Genomic DNA, 17307 nt, shown 5'->3' with positions numbered 1-17307 from the left:
CATTCCACAATGGCTAGCCTCTGATCTGTCCCGGTTCGCACTTACCTACAAGAAGAAATACTCACTTTTAAAATTTCTTCTCCAGCGTTGCCATCTCTGTTGTGGGCAGCTGAAGCCAGCGCGATCCTCTTCTGCGTCCTCTTCAGCGTCTTCTGTGCCAGAATGCGCCTGCACCAGCCCCTCTCATCACTTCCGGTGCGGCGCCGCATTCCTCCACAGCTTCTGGGCATGCCCAGAAGCTGTTTAGCAAGGAATGCGTTGCCCCGGAAGTGATGAGCGGGGCCGGTGCCGTTGCATTGATTCCTGGGAGCGATGACGTTCAGCTCCCAGGAATCATTGCAAGACAGGAAGTGACGTCTGAGCCGCGGCACCGGGGGAGGAAGTAGAGAATAGGTGAGTATTTTCAATCTCCAATTACAAGGTGAGTGAAAAAAAAAAATGCCTAACTATCCAATTCCTTTTCAGGTGAAGGAGACCAAGCGGATGGGCACAAAAAAAAAAGTTTGTTTTTGTGCCCGGAACTCCGCTTTAAGCCCCGGAAGATTTTACCCCCTTCCTGACCAGGCCCTATTTTGCAATTAGGCACTGCGTGACTTTAACGGACAATTGCGCGGTCGTGCAACACTTTACCTAAACAAATTTGACGTCCTTTTTTTCCCACAAACAGAGCTTTCTTTTGGTGGTATTTGATCACTTGTGCGATTTTTTGATCATGCGCTATAAACAAAAAAAGAGCGACAATTTTGCAAAAATAACAATATTTTTCACATTTTTTTATATGAAATTCCCCCAAAAAAATTTAAAAATCAAAATTTCTCAACATTTTTGGCCAATTTGTTTTCTGCTACATATGTTTGGTAAAAAAAAAATCCCAATAAGCGTATTTTGATTGGTTTGCGCAAAAGTTATTGCGTTTACTAACTAAGGGAAAGATTTTTGTCATTTTTGTTGTTTTTTTTAACGAGTAATGGCGGCGATCTGCATTTTTTTTTTGCGGGACTGCAACATTGCGGCGGACAGATCGGTCAGACCCTTGACTGACATTTTTGACACTTTTGGGGGTACCAGTGACATTACTACAGTAATCAGTGCTATACATATGCACTGTTATTGTAAAAATGACACTGGCAGGGAAGGGGTTAACTTTATTGGAGAAGGAGGGGTTAAGTTTGTCCCTAGGGGCGTGCTTCTAACTGTGAAGGGATGTGGCTAGTGGTGTAACTACTGAGATATACCATCCTGCATAGCAGGACCATATGATCTCTGCACTTACACAGGGGAGAATGACAGGCGGCTTTGTTTACATTAGCCGCCTGCCTTTCTCCCTCTGTAACGGATGATCGCGAGTGACCGGCGGACATCGGGTCTGTCGGGCACACGCATGGGGATGTCCGCGAACGAGCAGGGGCGGGAGCGCGCCTCCGGCGGCGCGCGCTCGCCCCCTATTGGCTCACAGGTGAGTGACGTACCCATACGTCACTTTGCCTGCACGGGGCAAGCGGTTAAGGTAAAAAAAAACTCCTGACCAGCTACCCCCAGCCTCCAATGTATACTTGTAAATGTTTCGCGAACCTCAATCAGGTTCAAAATAGATTTCTTGCTGCTGGATCTGATTAAATAGGTAATTAGAGTGCATGCACGTGGATATCATAGACTGACACATTGTTCAGGTAAATGATACTTCCTTTATTTCTAATGGACAGTGTATTATATAGTTAGTAGGCGGTGTCATATGTTAGTACGTCATAAGCATAATATTAGCATAATACTGATTATTTGCAGCTTTCTGATTAGTCAGGTCCGTTATAAGGTGGTCCCTTTCGAGTTCATGAATGTTATCTTCTTTTGAAGGCACTGTGCCAAGGCTCCATCTTTCTTTTCACGTTCCATCTCGGTGGGCGGGGTGGGAGGTATCTAGTAACGGCCATTTTGAGTAAGGAAGACAGGAAAAATATATGTACAAAAATACACATAGAAAAATAGACATTTTGCTTAATTCACAAGTGTTCATCAGATTCCTTCACATACTTACCTGATCCCAATCTCAAACCAGCACTGTGCCCCGGAGCAGCAGCACTGCTCTCTCTCTTCCTCCACACAGAAATCAGTTGCTGTCAGTCACGGCCTGTGAGGAGGGAGTGGGGGGGGGGGGGCAGCGCCCACAGTGCAGATAAGGATTGAGCACGTATGGGGGTTCCCATAGCAAGCAGCTTGCTATGGGGACACTCCAAAGGCAGAAGGAGCCAGGAGCGCTGGTGGGGGGACCCCAGAAGTGGAGGATCCGGGCTGCTCTGTGCAAAACTTTTGCACAAAGCAGGTAAGTATAATATGTTTTTTTATTTAAAGAACAAAACAAAAAAAAATGTTTACGTACAATCACTTTACTAGTTCTTTGTAGGGAAGATCAGCATCTGAACCCAGAGAATAGACTGGAGGTAATTTATGGCATTACAATAACATTTAAAGTAAAAGTTGACCAATATTATACATTATATTTAAAAATGCTACTGCTTTAATATAAAAATATTTATATCCCTCCCTTCACCCTTCATGTGGCTTCAAGTCTGACTCTTAGGTAAAATACCCTGTATATCCTACGTCTGATACTTCTGGGTCATAACCAAAGGTTAATTATTACAAAATATATTTTTTGCTTTATTATTTTATTGTGTTATAGAAAAGTTTAAACAGGTCAGGAAGCATTGCTGGTGCAAGATGTCCTCATTCAATTATGCACAACCTCTGCATTCTTTTCTGGCCATCTCACGTGTGTTACATGGACCTGGTAATCAAGCTATATTTATAGCTGCTGTAGAATCTTTTTTTACAATCTTTTGCAGTTATTTGTCATCCGTGACATTTAGGACACATGAAATAACCACCTTCTAATTGAAAATTGTATTTGTACTCTGTGATTTCCTTAACATAGCCATAGTTCAGCTTCATTATCCGTCCTCTGTTTGATTCATTTAATCGTATGGTGTCCACAGCGAGTATGTCGGATCTCAGGGAGACAGCTCTGGACTGGCTGGACCAACACTGTTCCCTGCCTGCCCTGAGGCCTAGTAAGTATGTAGTAAATCGATGATAGCTTATTAGAAGACTTATTACAAGATTATATTCATGATGGGAAATAACGTGTACACTGAAAAAATGTGTACAGAAGCAGTTTATATTACTGTGTTTAAATAGAATGTCATAGTAAAAAAAGATATATGTTCATCACATAATGAAATGCATTTAAAATAAATTATTGGGCTTGTTAAATAGTATAGAGCATTGTTTCTCAACATTTTTTCAGTTGAGGCACCCTTTAAAATTATAAACAATCTCAAGGCACCCTTTAAAATTATGGACCATCTCAAGGCACCCATTCTAAAATGTCGAAAAAATATTCGAATAGCTTTCCACAATGCAGCAACATCCACACGTAGAACACCCAACGTTAGAGGGGATTTATTCTTCCAAAGCAAATACACCTTTGCACACTGGTACTGACCAGTATTCCAATGTTTCTTGTCTCCCTCAATTTCTCTCCATCAATCAGCTAATGTCACCCCAGTGCTGAGGGAGAGAGGCAGAGAAGGGTCAAACAAGGATTCTATGGAGGCAACAGACATCCTCCTTGTTAACTGATGACATTATTGGGTGTTAGGATGCCAATGTCTAGAAAGTCATAATGGTTTTTTTAATGAAAACCCATGGCCTTGTGTAACTAAAAGGCAGGCTTTATCCACTTTCTGGCTTATATACAATTTTTGATCAATTTTTAGACATTTTGCCAAGGCATCCCTAAAGAAACCTCAAGGCACCCTGGTTGAAAAAGGCTGGTATAAGCCAAAGAGCAATGGTGCGCCTATTTTCACCCAACAGTCAAATAGAATTATGTCCAATTGATAAAATATACAGGTGCATCTCATAAAATGAGAATACCATCAATAAGCTAATTTAGTTAAGTAATTCAATTCAAAAAGTGAAACTTATATATTTTATATAGATGTGTTGCACACAGAATGATATATTTCCAGCATTTTCTTTTCATTTTGATGATAATGGCTTACAGCTAGTGAAAACTCAAAATTCAGAATCTCAAAAAAATAAGAATATTATTATTATTATTATTATTATTACACAGGATTTATATAACGCCAACAGTTTGCGCAGCGCTTTACAATATGAGGGAACACAATACAGTTACAATACAGGAGGAATAATACATAAGTCCAATAAAAAAAAGATTTTTAATAAAGAAATGTTGGCTTAGTAAATAGTATGTCCATGTACAGTATAGTATGCACTCATGACTTGGTCGGGGCTCCTTTTGCATTTGCAATGAATGTTCCTTTTTGCATCAATGCGGCACTTGCCATGGAGGCGATCAGCCTGTGTCCCTGCTTAGGCCTTGTGGAAGCCCAAGTTGCTTTGATTGCGGCCTTCAGATCGTCTGCTTTTTGTTGGGTCTGGTGTCTCTCATCTTCCTCTGACAATACCCCACAGAAAAGAAAGAAATACTTGAAATATATCACTCTGTATATATACTCTGTTTCACTTTTTGAATTTAATTACTGAAATAAATTAACTTTTTGATGATATTCTAATGTTATAAGATGCACCTGTATATTCCATGTATTATATAAACTCGCACTACATACTACCTTCAGATTTCTGTTTTTATAATATAAATTCAAAGCCTGCTGTTCGGAAAATAATTCTTACTAGTATACAATAGTTACATATTTAATATGATTGAGAAAAAACACAAATCCATTTAGTTTAACCAACAGAAAAAAACACACACAAACAGAAAATCCCCATATACTCAATTCTATACCCACAGTTGATCCAGAGCTAGGCGGCAACCCCCCCCTCCCTCCCCAATAAAGCATGATCCAGTTTGCTCCAAAAAGAAAATCCCTCCCGATTCCCCAGGAGGCAATTGTATCTTTCCCTGGTGCTAATAACTATAAATATAACTATCTAGGCAATTTGTGTACATGTAGGAAAAAACCCATGCCTTTTAAAACAATCTACTGAACCAGCTCTTGAGGAAGTCTATTCCCCATTTTTACTGCTCTTACTGTGAAGAAGTCTTTCCGGATTTGGAGGTTAAATCTCCAGACGTATAGAGTGCCTCCTTGTCTTCTCTGATGACCTTAAAGTAAATAACTCTACATCAAGTTCACTATATGGACCCCTTATGTATTTATACATGGTGATCATATCCCCCTTATTCGCCCTTCTCAAAGAGTATAAATTCAGTTCAGCTAATCTTTCCTCATAGCTGAGCTACTCCTTGCCTCCTATAATCTGATAATAATTAGACCCTTAGGGCCCCATGCACACTGGGTGTTTATCCCCGAGCATGTTGCTCTGGTGTTAAGGTGTGAGGAGAGCACAGGTGCATCGTCCGGCCCTGCTGGGGCCAGCCTGTCAAACTCTGAGTGGCTGACCGATGCTAGATGGTGCACCTAGAAGTACCAACATTTAGGTCAGTATGCACCCAGGGACGAATACTCAGAATGCAAGCCGTCTGTTCTGGACATTTGTCCCTAGGGTCATACTTCCCTAAACGTAAGTACCACTCTACCACTAGTGTGCTGTCCGGCAAAATCTGGCTCATAGAGCTTGACAGGCTGGTAAGGGAACATTTCCCCGCCACCTGCACCGAAATGCCAGAGCCTTGTGCATTTTGGTTTTAAATGAGTGAACACATCAGTCTGGAAGATGTTTCACGTAGATAGTGTCAATGCTAACTGCGCAAGAGTTGAATTATGCTTTAAAGTATAACTAAAGGCAAAACTTTTTTTTTTTAGTTTTGGATAAAGGGGAGAGAGATTAGAACACCTGGTTATATTGCTGTATTTGCCCCTTTCTATTCACCCTCTCGATTTGTCCTGTTTACCATTATTATTGAAAGCCAAATTTTGAGTTGTCCCCAGAAAAGTAATAGAGGGGAAATCTTCCAATGGGGACACTAGTTCTGGTGACCTTGGGATCCCCAATGAATTCCCTTACTTTGCAGGGATTTCCTCTTATTTCCTGTTTGGCTTTTTGACAGGAAGTGAAGGGAAATCTCCGTACTGGAACACAGATGGCGAAACAAAAATTAACTAAACTAAAATGAAAAAAATAGTTTTGTCTATAGTTCTACTTTAACCAATTAAGCCCCGGAATATTTACTCCCTTAATGATCAGGCCATAAATAGAGCTTTATTTTGGTGGTATTTGATCACGTCTCCGGTTTTAATTTTTTGCAAAGTTTTTGAAAAAAAAAAAAAACAATATTTTTTACATACTGCTATAAAACATACCCAATTAAAACTATAAAAAGTCTAATTTATTCATCAATTTAGGCCAGTATGTACTCTTCTACATTTTTTTGGTAAAAAAAATAAGTGTACGATTACCAAAAGCAAAAGTTATAGCGTCTATAAACTTTGGGTAATTTTTTTAGTAATGGCAGCAATTAGTGATTTTTAACGGGATTGTGACATTTTGGTGGACAAATCTGACACTTAAGTGACACTTTTTGGGGACCATTGACACCAATACAGTGATCAGTGCTAAAAGATGCACTGTCACTGTACTAATGACACTGGCAGGTAAGGGATTAACATCAGGGGCGATGAAAGGGTTAAGTGTGCTTCTAGGGAGTGCTTTCTAACTGTGTCTGGGGTGGCCTAACTGGAGGAAGACAGAGATCTGTGTTTCTGCTTAGCAGAAACATAAGATCGCCATCTTCCTTTCTGACAGAACGGCGTCTGCCTCTCCTCTGAATGATCATCAGGTCCCTGGCGGACATCGCTACAACTGGACCCGCTGATTAGCTCCTGTTGTGTCCAGACCCAGAGCGCAAGCTAACGTACAGGTACGTCGGCTCGCGCAGCAAGGCCACTCTGCCGCAGTATATCTGCATGGGGCGGTCCTCAAGTGGTGAATGCACTACTCATTTGGCTATTCTGACCTACTAGTTTCTGTAAATTCTGATGACCTGAAACAAGTATGTATGTGAAACATCATTGCTAGTCTGAATTTTTGTTCAGGGTCATAGCCAGTGGTTTAATATAATAGGCAGGTAACTAGTATTTTCAGAGAGATGGTAGTTCTTAAGTTTCTCTCATGACAGGTTTACTTTAAAATGTTATAAACATCTTTCTTGAAATGTTTCTTCGCTTTTGTTTCACTGCAGCGGTGTTGAGCTCTTTATGTCAGCTTAGCACCTCAACATCCATTTTGACTGACCCATCGTTGATGCCAGAGCAGGCAGTGCAAGCTGTCACCCAAGGAGAGAGCGGAAATAACTTCTACTAGACCAGCCATTCATCAGCCAACCAGACAGGATTTATAATGCTGCGGCCTTAGTAGAGAACTTTGGGATATCCCTGACATAACCTTAAGCTTGAGTCCCGAAGTGCCTGAGACCTGAAAATGCAATTCTGAGCTCTGTGAGCCAGTATTTAGTGTTCCCTCGTCTTTATACACCCAGTGTTAACAATGTTCAGGATTTTCATGTCTTCTGTATTTTCTTTCTATTTAGTTGTGGAACTGTGTGTTCTCTGTAAACTTCACTTAAACATTGACTGTGTATTATATATGGTGTTCAGTGTCATTCTTTTACAGCAATGTTCAAATCAATGCTATTGCTATTATTTTTTTAAAGTACAACTACAATATAATTAAATGTAAAATGTCACACATGTTCAATTCATTTTTTAAATAGGCAATGCATAATGATTTATATTATATTGTCAGCATCTCCTACACAATCACATTTAAAGTGATTGTAAAGTCTTGTTTTTAAAAAACAAAACATGTTATACTTACCTGCCCTGTGAAGTGGTTTTATACAGGGCAGCCTGGATTCTCCTCTTCTCGGGTCCCTGTTTGCTGCTCCTAGCCCCTCCCTTCAGTCAAGTGCCCCCACAGCAAGCAGCTTGCTATGGGGGCACCCGAGCTGCATCTCCATGTGTCCATTCAGACACAGAGCTACTGTTTGGCCACGCCCCCTCTCTCCTGGTTGGCTGGCTGACTTTGATTGACAGTCACGGGAGCCAATGGCTCTGCTGCTGTGTCTCAGCCAATCAGAAGAAAGACAGCCAAGGGATTCCTGGACATAGCTGGATAGAGATGGGGCTCAGGTAAGTATTAGGGGGTGCTGGGGCAGCTGTTACTCACAGAAGGCTTTTAATCTTAACCACTTCAGCCCCGGAAGGTTTTACCCCCTTAATGACCAGGCCATTTTTTTGCGATTCGGCACTGCTTTACTTTAACGGAAAATTGCGTGGTCATGCGACCTTGTACCCAAATACAAAAGATGTCCTTTTTTTTCCCACAAATAGAGCTTTCTTTTGGTGGTAATTGATCACCTCTGCGGTTTTTAGATTTTGCGCTATAAACAAAAAAATAGTGACAATTTTGAAAAAAACACCATATTTTTTTACTTTCTGTTATAAAACATTCCCAATAAAAATTTCTAAAGAATTTTATTTTTTTCTCAGTTTAGGCCAATTTGTATTCTGCTACATATTTTTGGTAAAAAAAAATCCCAAAAAGCGTATTTTAATTGGTTTGCGCAAAATATATATAGCGTTTACAAACTACAGGATAGATTTTTGGACTTTTTATTTATTTTATTTTTTTTTTTAATTAGTAATGGCGGCGATCAGTGGGACTGCGACATTGTGGCGGACAGAGCGGACCCCTAACTGACATTTTTGACACTTTTTGGGGACCAGTGACATTAATACAGGAATCAGTGCTAAATATTATGCACTGTTACTGTATAAATGACACTGGCAGGGAAGGGGTTAATACTGGGGGTGATCAAAGGGTTTAAATGTATGCCTAAAGTGCTTGCTCACTGTGTGGGGGGGATGTTTCTGTGACAGGCACAGAGAGATTGGGGTTTCAGCTTAGCTGAAACTGCTGATCTCTCCCTGCCTGTATGACCGAAGATCCGCCTGCTTTGTTTACATAAGAAGGTGGGTCTGTGGTCAGTTTCCCTGACGATCGCGGGAGGGCAGCGGCAATCACTCCACCCGCGGCCGGCCTCGCCGCCGAAACTTTGTGCACGAAATCATGTAGTACTACGTGATTTTTCGCAGCCGAGCCGCCCTGCCGCAGTAATACTACGGTGGGCGGTCGGCAAGAGGTTAATGAAAAAAATGCATTAGAATAAAAAAAAAAAACTTCTGACTTTACAACTCCTTTAAAGCAGACCCAGATTAGGATTAATTAAAAAAACTCAATATACCCAGTATATGTGGTGACAGACGTTTTACTGCATGGTAAAACATGTCACCGCAGGGAACAATTGTTTACTATGTGTCCTATTCACACTGCAACGCAGTCTATTACTGTGCTACAGCTTGCTGGGATAAAATGCAGGACGTGCGTTTTATCGCAACGCATCGTGCCGAATTGCACAGCAATGTACAGCATCGCACTATAAAAATAAATAATCATGTGGTAAAGAGCCTACGTCATAGGCTCTTTACCATGATCGGAGATGCGGTGTGTCTATTTGTGTGAAAAAAATGATTAAAAAGTAATCTGGGTACAGTGTTGCAAGACCGCACAATTGTCATTCAAAGTGTGACAGCGTTGAAAACTGAAAATTGGTCAGGGCAGGAATTGGGGCAAAGTTCCCAGTATTGAAGAGGTTAAAGGTAATCTATGGTCACAGCATACACTTTAAATTTATATCATCAGCATTGTAATAATAATACAAGCAATAGTTATTTTTGTAAAACAATGTATCAAACTTTTCAAAATGGTGCCCTGGAAAGTCCAACACATGAGCAGCGCTGTAAAAGAGTGTGACCCCCTTTAAGGAACAGTCTGTAGAATAAGCAAAGTCCTGAAATAGAATCACTGTTCAATAAGTACAGATGAAGGCTTCCACCACACCTCGTGACCCCTCAGGCAATGCTCACTCACCAGACATAAATGATTAGAATGCCTTTAAACATCAGATCAGACCAGGTAAAGGGCAAATCCAAACTGTAGAATCTCCAGTATCCAGACCAGATATCTCCCCATTCACAGATCGGACAAAATTGCACTTGTTCCAAATCCCGGCAAACAAACATGGCGGCAGCAAGCCATGTGCTCACATCTGTAGGCCAAAGGGCAGACTGCTTCACAAGTGGGCGTATTTATAGGTAAATCAGCCTTTTTTTCACCCAACTTTATTTGTGACAGTACCAAACTGACAAAACTGACAAAGCTCACAAACTCTAAAAACGTTGAAAATAACTCTCTTTTTCTCTTGCAGGAAGGGTTTGCATGCGTCGCTGCTCCTGAACAACAATCATTAGATGTGCTCCCTATATTAGTTTTCTTTGTTTAGGCTTTTCTTCCCTCTGTTTTCCTCTGCTGATCAGCAGATGTGAGCACATGGCTTTCTGCCGCCATGTTTGTTTGCCGGGATTTGGAACAAGTGCAATTTTGTCTGGTCTGTGAATGAGGAGATATCTGGTCTGGATACTGGAGATTCTACAGTTTGGATTTTCCCTTTACCTGGTCTGATCTGATGTTTAAAGGCATTCTAATCATTTATGTCTGGTGAGTGAGCATTGCCTGAGGGGTCACGAGGTGTGGTGGAAGCCTTCATCTGAACTTATTGAACAGTGATTCTATTTCAGGACTTTGCTTATTCTACAGACTGTTCCTTAAAGGGGGTCACACTCTTTTACAGCGCTGCTCATGTGTTGGACTTTCCAGGGCACCATTTTGAAAAGTTTGATACATTGTTTTATAATTGTTTTATTTCATTGAGTAGCAGCTTCAAATATATATACATATGTGTCATTCAGTGACCATTTCCTAAGCGCGGGGTGATTGGGATATATATTTGTGTTTTAGGATCATTTTTTATCTCAGTCCTTTGATTTACAATAGTTATTTTTGACAATCCAATATAAGCTTACTTGAAAAAAACTCTTTACATGTTGTGAGCTCTACTTGTCTGCTGGTCATCTTTTTCCACAATTTCCTGGATTCCCTGCATGCTTTGCAGCTTCCCCTTTGCTGCCTATTTTCAATAGCTAAAGACTATATATTCCATAGCACCTTGCTGCATGCAAGCAGTGATTCCTTTACTGACTCTGCCTCTCGAAATTCCTTTTCTCAGCACTTATGTAGTTTAGGAAGCAGGGTCTGTGAAATCTGTGACACAGCAGTTCCTACTCATGGGGCATAGTGAATATGTCAGAGAATCCAAGGGAGTAAATATGTATCGCTACCCCCCGAGGGACTGCTGGGAATACACAGGTTCCCCCAGTATCTTGAAAGTATTCACAGCGCACAAAATTCTCTGGTCTGATGAAACAAAGATTGAACGCTTTGGTCTGAATGGCAAGCATCATGTCTGGAGGAAACCAGGCACCGCTCATCACCTGGCCAATACCATCCCTAAAGTGAAGCATGGTGGTGGCAGCATCATGCTGTGGGGATGTTTTTCAGTAGCAGGAACTGGGAGACTAGTCAGAATTGAGGGAAAGATGAATGCAGCAATGTACAGAGATATCCTTGATGAAAACCTTCTCCAGAGCACTCTGGACCTCAGACTGGGGCGAAGGTTCATCTTCCAACAGGACAACGACCCTAAGCACACAGCCAAGATAACAAAGAAGTGACTACGGGACAACTCTGTAAATGCCCTTGATTGGCCCGGCCCGAGCCCAGACTTCTCTGGAAAGATCTGAAAATGGCTGTGCTCCCCATCCAACCTAATGGAGCTTGACGGGTCCAGCAAAGAAAAATGGAAGAAACTGTCCAAAAATACATGTGCCAAGCTTGTAGCATCATACTCAAAAAGACGAGGCTGTAATTGGTGCCAAAGGTGCTTCAACCAAGTATTGAGCAAAGGCTGTCGATACTTATGTACATGTGTTTTTTTTTAATTTTTAATAAATTTGCAATGATTTCAAACAAACTTATTTCACATTGCCACTATGGGGTATTGTTTGTAAAATTTTGAAGAAAATAATGAATTTAATTAATTTTTGAATAAGGCTGTAATATATCAAAATGTGGAAAAAGTGAAGCACTGTGAATACTTCCTGGATGAACTGTGTCTAGAAATCTAAAAGAGCAGTTCCAGTCTATATAGCATCCTCTGGCACTTACTTCCCTTCTGGCATTTGAACATCCAAAGTTCGACAGCAAGGTCTTTACTCACAATGTCCCTAGAATTGTGTGACACCCAGCACCCACAGGTAGTTCATCAGTGATCCTTCTCCAGACCAGGACTTCAGTATGATGCCTTCAGCAATCTTCAGCAATCTTCTCCAGGCCCTCAGCCCAGCACTTTGAGGCCCAGACTGGTATTTCTTGTTTCAATATCTATCTCTCAGGGGCAGCAGTCCCAGGGGAACTGGAACCCTCTGTGGGGAGGAAAGAACACTGAAAAGGCTTCCCAAACATTTATCACCTTCCCAGCCACCTTTTTGATGCCTCCTTCTAATTATGGGCTGTGGCATGAACATTCATACTGGTCATTTGACTCTGTCCACCCTATATTCTGGAAGCTTCTTCCAGAAGCAGGTGAGAGAAATGAAACGCCCAGCTAGGAAACCCTGACCAGACAAAAACAATCAATAACTGCTCCACTGACTGCAGTGAAGCCAAAATCTAAATTTAACCTAGTCCTATCCACAGTCCACAGAAACTGAGAAACCTGAAGCCTTTATTGCAACAGCTACTGAATCGACAAATCAAATATAGATGGTAATTTCCGTTCAAATTATGATTCACATATAAAGGCAAGTCCCACTACTTTGCCACCTTTCATGATGGAGAAGCCTTATTGTGGGAACTAGGTATCATCTCCAGAGAACCACAGACTACCTCACCTCCACGCTAAACGACCCGCCCCCTCTCACCACTATGGTCGGTTCAGCAATCATCACCAGCCAGATCTCCAACGAATACCTGAGAGGCCTACTATCTTATTCTCCCCTTATTTTATGGGGGGGGGGGGGGTTCCTGTGCTTTGGACGCCTTCGTCCTGTTGGCTGTAATGATATGGCCACTACTACCTCTGTTTGCATTCCAGTTTTTTAGCTAGTCTAAACGAGCTTACAGTCTTGAAGATTTACCATTTGGCTGCAAGCTTAGCACTGGACTATAGATTTCAGTGCAAGCAACTGTTCTGTGGCTCTTTTGCAAATCCTTGCCTGCTAGCAATCGCTCCACATATTTTTTTTATGTTTATCTACCTCACTTCCTGCTCATATTTCAGTGTTTTGGATATTGAGCAGGGGTGAACACGCATGCCCCTTATGTGATCTTGCCTTCATCCAATGGTGAGGGCAACTTCACGTCTTGTACCCTGGGTTTTGACCCCAGAGAGGGCCTCGGCCCAATGCTGTGTGTATAATACAATGATTATGTTATCTTGCATATGTGGCCATTGGCCATATACTTTGTCTTTAATATCACCTTCTTACCTTATCTTCTTGTTTCCTTTCTTATACTTACATTGGACTTGGACAGTGTGCTGTGGTCCTGTCGACCCATTATGGAAGGAGGAGGCATTGACTTTCTGTTTTTGGTTCTTGACCTTGAATCACATATCAGGGTTAGTGTTTTCTGCCTATCCATGATGTTCTGCCTATCCATGGGGTGGCAATATGCTTCTTGAAAAGGACTCCCTTTACTCCCATTACTATATTAAAAGATAAGATCGGCAGATACATTATGGCAGGCAGTGGGCCACATCAGTGGCGTACCTACGGGGGGGGCGGGGGGGCGGGCCGCCCCGGGTGCCACACACTGGGGGGGTGTCAGGCTGCTCGGAATATCAGTCAGTGTGAAGGAGCTGCAGTTTCTAAAGTCCGCGCTGCTCGCGGGGGCGGCGGCCGGCGGGAAGAAGGTGAGCACTGAGCAGCCTCCTCCTGTGTGTCTGTGTGACTGTCTGGACTGGAGAGGAGATGGGACAGCTGGATATAGAAGGATTCATCTTTCCGTATTTCTCCTGCTGCCGTTGAATGGCCGATTCTCCTCTCCCTCCTGCAGTCAGTTAGCGGCAGCAGGAGGAATATGTAAAGATCAAATCATCTATATGCAGCTGTCCCATCCCCTCTCCTATACAACTTGCTGGCCCCCTAGTGCTCTCCAGCCCCCCCCCTCCCCTTGCTCTTAACACCCCCTTCTCTTAACACCCCCCCTGCTCTAAACACCCCCCTGCTCTTAACACCCCCCCTGCTCTTAACACCCCCCTGCTCTTAACACCCCCCTGCTCTAAACACCCCCCCTGCTCTTAACACCCCCCCTGCTCTTAACACCCCCCCTGCTCTTAACACCCCCCCTGCTCTTAACACCCCCCCTGTTCTAAACACCCCCCTGCTCTTAACACCCCCCCTGCTCTTAATACCCCCCCTGCTCTTAACACCCCCCCTGTTCTAAACACCCCCCCTGTTCTAAACACCCCCCCCTGCTCTTAACACCCCCCCTGCTCTTAACACCCCCTTCTCTTAACACCCCCCCTGTTCTAAACACCCCCCTGCTCTTAACACCCCCCTGCTCTTAACACCCCCCTGCTCTTAACACCCCCCCTTCTCTTAACACCCCCTTCTCTTAACACCCCCTTCTCTTAACACCCCCTTCTCTTAACACCCCCTGCTCTTAACACCCCCCCTGTTCTAAACACCCCCCCTGCTCTAAACACCCCCCTGCTCTTAACACCCCCCTGCTCTTAACACCCCCCCCTGCTCTTAACACCCCCCCTGCTCTTAACACCCCCCCTGCTCTTAACACCCCCCCTTCTCTTAACACCCCCCTGCTCTAAACACCCCCCTGCTCTAAACACCCCCCTGCTCTTAACACCCCCCTTGCTTTTAACACCCCCCTTGCTTTTAACACCCCCCTTGCTTTTAACACCCCCCTTGCTCTTAACACCCCCCTTGCTCTTAACACCCCCCTTGCTCTTAACACCCCCCTTGCTCTTAACACCCTCAGTGCTCTTGCCCCCCAGCGCTCCTTAGCCCCCCAGTGCTCTTCAGCTCCCCGCAGTGCTTTTCATCTCCCCCCTATGCTCTCTGGCTCCCCCAGTGCTCTCCACCCCCCTGTGCTCCCTGCCTCCCCCCTCAGTGAGTTCCACCCCTGCGCCTTCCAACCCCCCTACAATGCTTTTCAAACCCCTCTTAATTCTCTCCAGTCCCTCCCCCCCCCCCGCGCCCTTCAGCTCCTCCAGTGCTCTCTGCTTGCCCTGTGCTCTCCGGCCCCCCTAATGCTCTTCTCAGTCTCTGACCATCTCTTGGATCATGTCCTCAGTCTCTGACTATCTCTTGGATCATGTCCTCAGTCTCTGACCATCTCTTGGATCATGTCCTCAGTCTCTGACCATCTCTTGGATCATGTCCTCAGTCTCTGACCAACCATCTCTTGGATCATGTCCTCAGTCTCTGACCATCTCCTGTGTTTTCTGCAGTCTCTGACCATCTCTAGTATCCCGTCCGTAGTCTCTGACCATCTCTTGTATCATATCCTCAGTATCAGATTTCTCTTGTATTAGGTCCGTAGTCTCTGACCATCTCTTGTATCATGTCCTCAGTCTCTGACCATCTCTTGTATCATGTCCTCAGTCTCTGACCATCTCTTGTATCATGTCCTCAGTCTCTGACCATCTCTTGTATCATGTCCTCAGTCTCTGACCATCTCTTGTATCATGTCCTCAGTCTCTGACCATCTCTTGTATCATGTCCTCAGTCTCTGACCATCTCTTGTATCATGTCCTCAGTCTCTGACCATCTCTTGTATCATGTCCTCAGTATCTGATTTCTTTTGTTTTAGGTCCGTAGTCTCTTACCATCTCTTGCATCATGTCCTCAGTCTCTGACTATCTCCTTTAGCATGTCTCCAATCTCCTACTCAAACTTAAACACATTGATAATAGTATTAGCTATCTGTCTATGCCAAAGGTAGGGAGGCAGAGAGTGCAAAAGGGGGAACTGTGATTAGAGAGACAGGGGGGGGGCAGACTGCAAAGGGCACTGTGATAGGGGGGCTGGGAAATTTGTGCAATAAATATTCTTGGAGACATTACAATTTTTTGCGGGTGTTTTTACATTTTAAAGTGGGGGGGGGGGGGTGCCAGATATAGGATCCGCCCCGGGTGCCAAATGCTCTAGGTACGCCACTGGGCCACATTATTGATCAACCTATTTGAGACAAGTGGAATTCTTTAGCACCATGCTCAAGGTATTGTTGCCTAGAGTGCATGGACAGGTGGTGTTAGGCGGGGTCAGTAACATCCCCCTAGATCGAATTCTAGACAAGTCTGAGCCTGATAGGGCGATTCCCAAAAACACTCCAAAGTATAGCAGCAAGATAACTTGTTTGCTACACCTCTATGGTCTGATCAATGTGTGGCAGGAAGACAATCCCTCCACTAGAGATTACACTCATTTCTCACACATACATAATACGTATTCGCCCATTGATCATATATTCACACGCATGCGCTACTACCTAACGTAGCATCAACAGGAATCCTGACTGTCCCCTGATCAGACCATTCCACAGTTAAATTATCACTGTCAGACCTCTGGACGAAACCGCACCTTCTCCATGGCGTCTTAACGCATCCATGCTAAATGATTCAGTTTTGTATACCAAAATAGAAACAAAATTACGCACATTTTTCTAGGAAAATCTATCTTCAGATACATCCCCTACCATAAATTGGGCAGCCCATAAGGCTGCCATTCGGGGGAAACGTATTCAACTGCCTGCACAGTCTAAATGTAACCAGGAAAGCACGATTAAACAGCAAGAAAAGGATATTCTGAGAGGTAATTGCATTCAAGATAGCGGGAATACGGAGTATATGCATGATCTACCGAAACCTAGAAAGGATCACGGTGATTGCTCTAATTACCGCCCAATATCACTAATAAATGCGGATCCAAAAATAATGTCAAAGATTCTAGCCCTTGGATTGAACTCCTTCCTTGCACAGTACATACATCCCGACCAAACAGGATTTATTGCTGGCTGCCAGGCATCAGATCATACCAGAAGAATTATTGACATAATGTCAGCCATTCATTCTGACTGGAATTGAAAAGGGCCCCGACAGGGTATGCTGCTGTCTTTGGACGTACGCAAGGCCTTTGACTCCCTCTCATGGGACTATTTATTCTATGTTCTGACCCGGCTCGGCTTTTGCCCAGAATTTTTGTCCGCTTTACGCATATTGTACAGCTCGTCCGTTGCATCCCTAATTATAAAGGGCTATCCTTAACACCCTTTTCCAATCCAAAGGGGGACTCGCCAGGGTTGTCCTCTATCTCCACTGCT

At 43.3% G+C, this 17307-nt stretch overlaps 1 protein-coding gene across 1 annotated transcript in view; it reads left to right on the top strand.

Annotated features, from left to right (window-relative positions):
- Positions 1-7591, top strand: part of MLXIPL (MLX interacting protein like) — a 236477-nt gene extending 228886 nt beyond the window's left edge. Inside the window, exons 16-17 of the mRNA XM_082246020.1 lie at positions 2936-3065; positions 7190-7591. Coding sequence (XP_082102146.1) covers positions 2936-3065; positions 7190-7311 — 252 coding nt within the window. The 3' untranslated portion in view covers positions 7312-7591. The remainder of the gene's footprint in view (positions 1-2935; positions 3066-7189) is intronic.
- The last annotated feature ends 9716 nt before the right edge of the window (positions 7592-17307 follow it).

This window comes from Pelophylax lessonae (assembly GCF_965119305.1).
Source record: "Pelophylax lessonae genome assembly, chromosome: 2".
NCBI lineage: Eukaryota > Metazoa > Chordata > Amphibia > Anura > Ranidae > Pelophylax > Pelophylax lessonae.
This window is presented reverse-complemented; position numbering and strand designations above follow the sequence as displayed.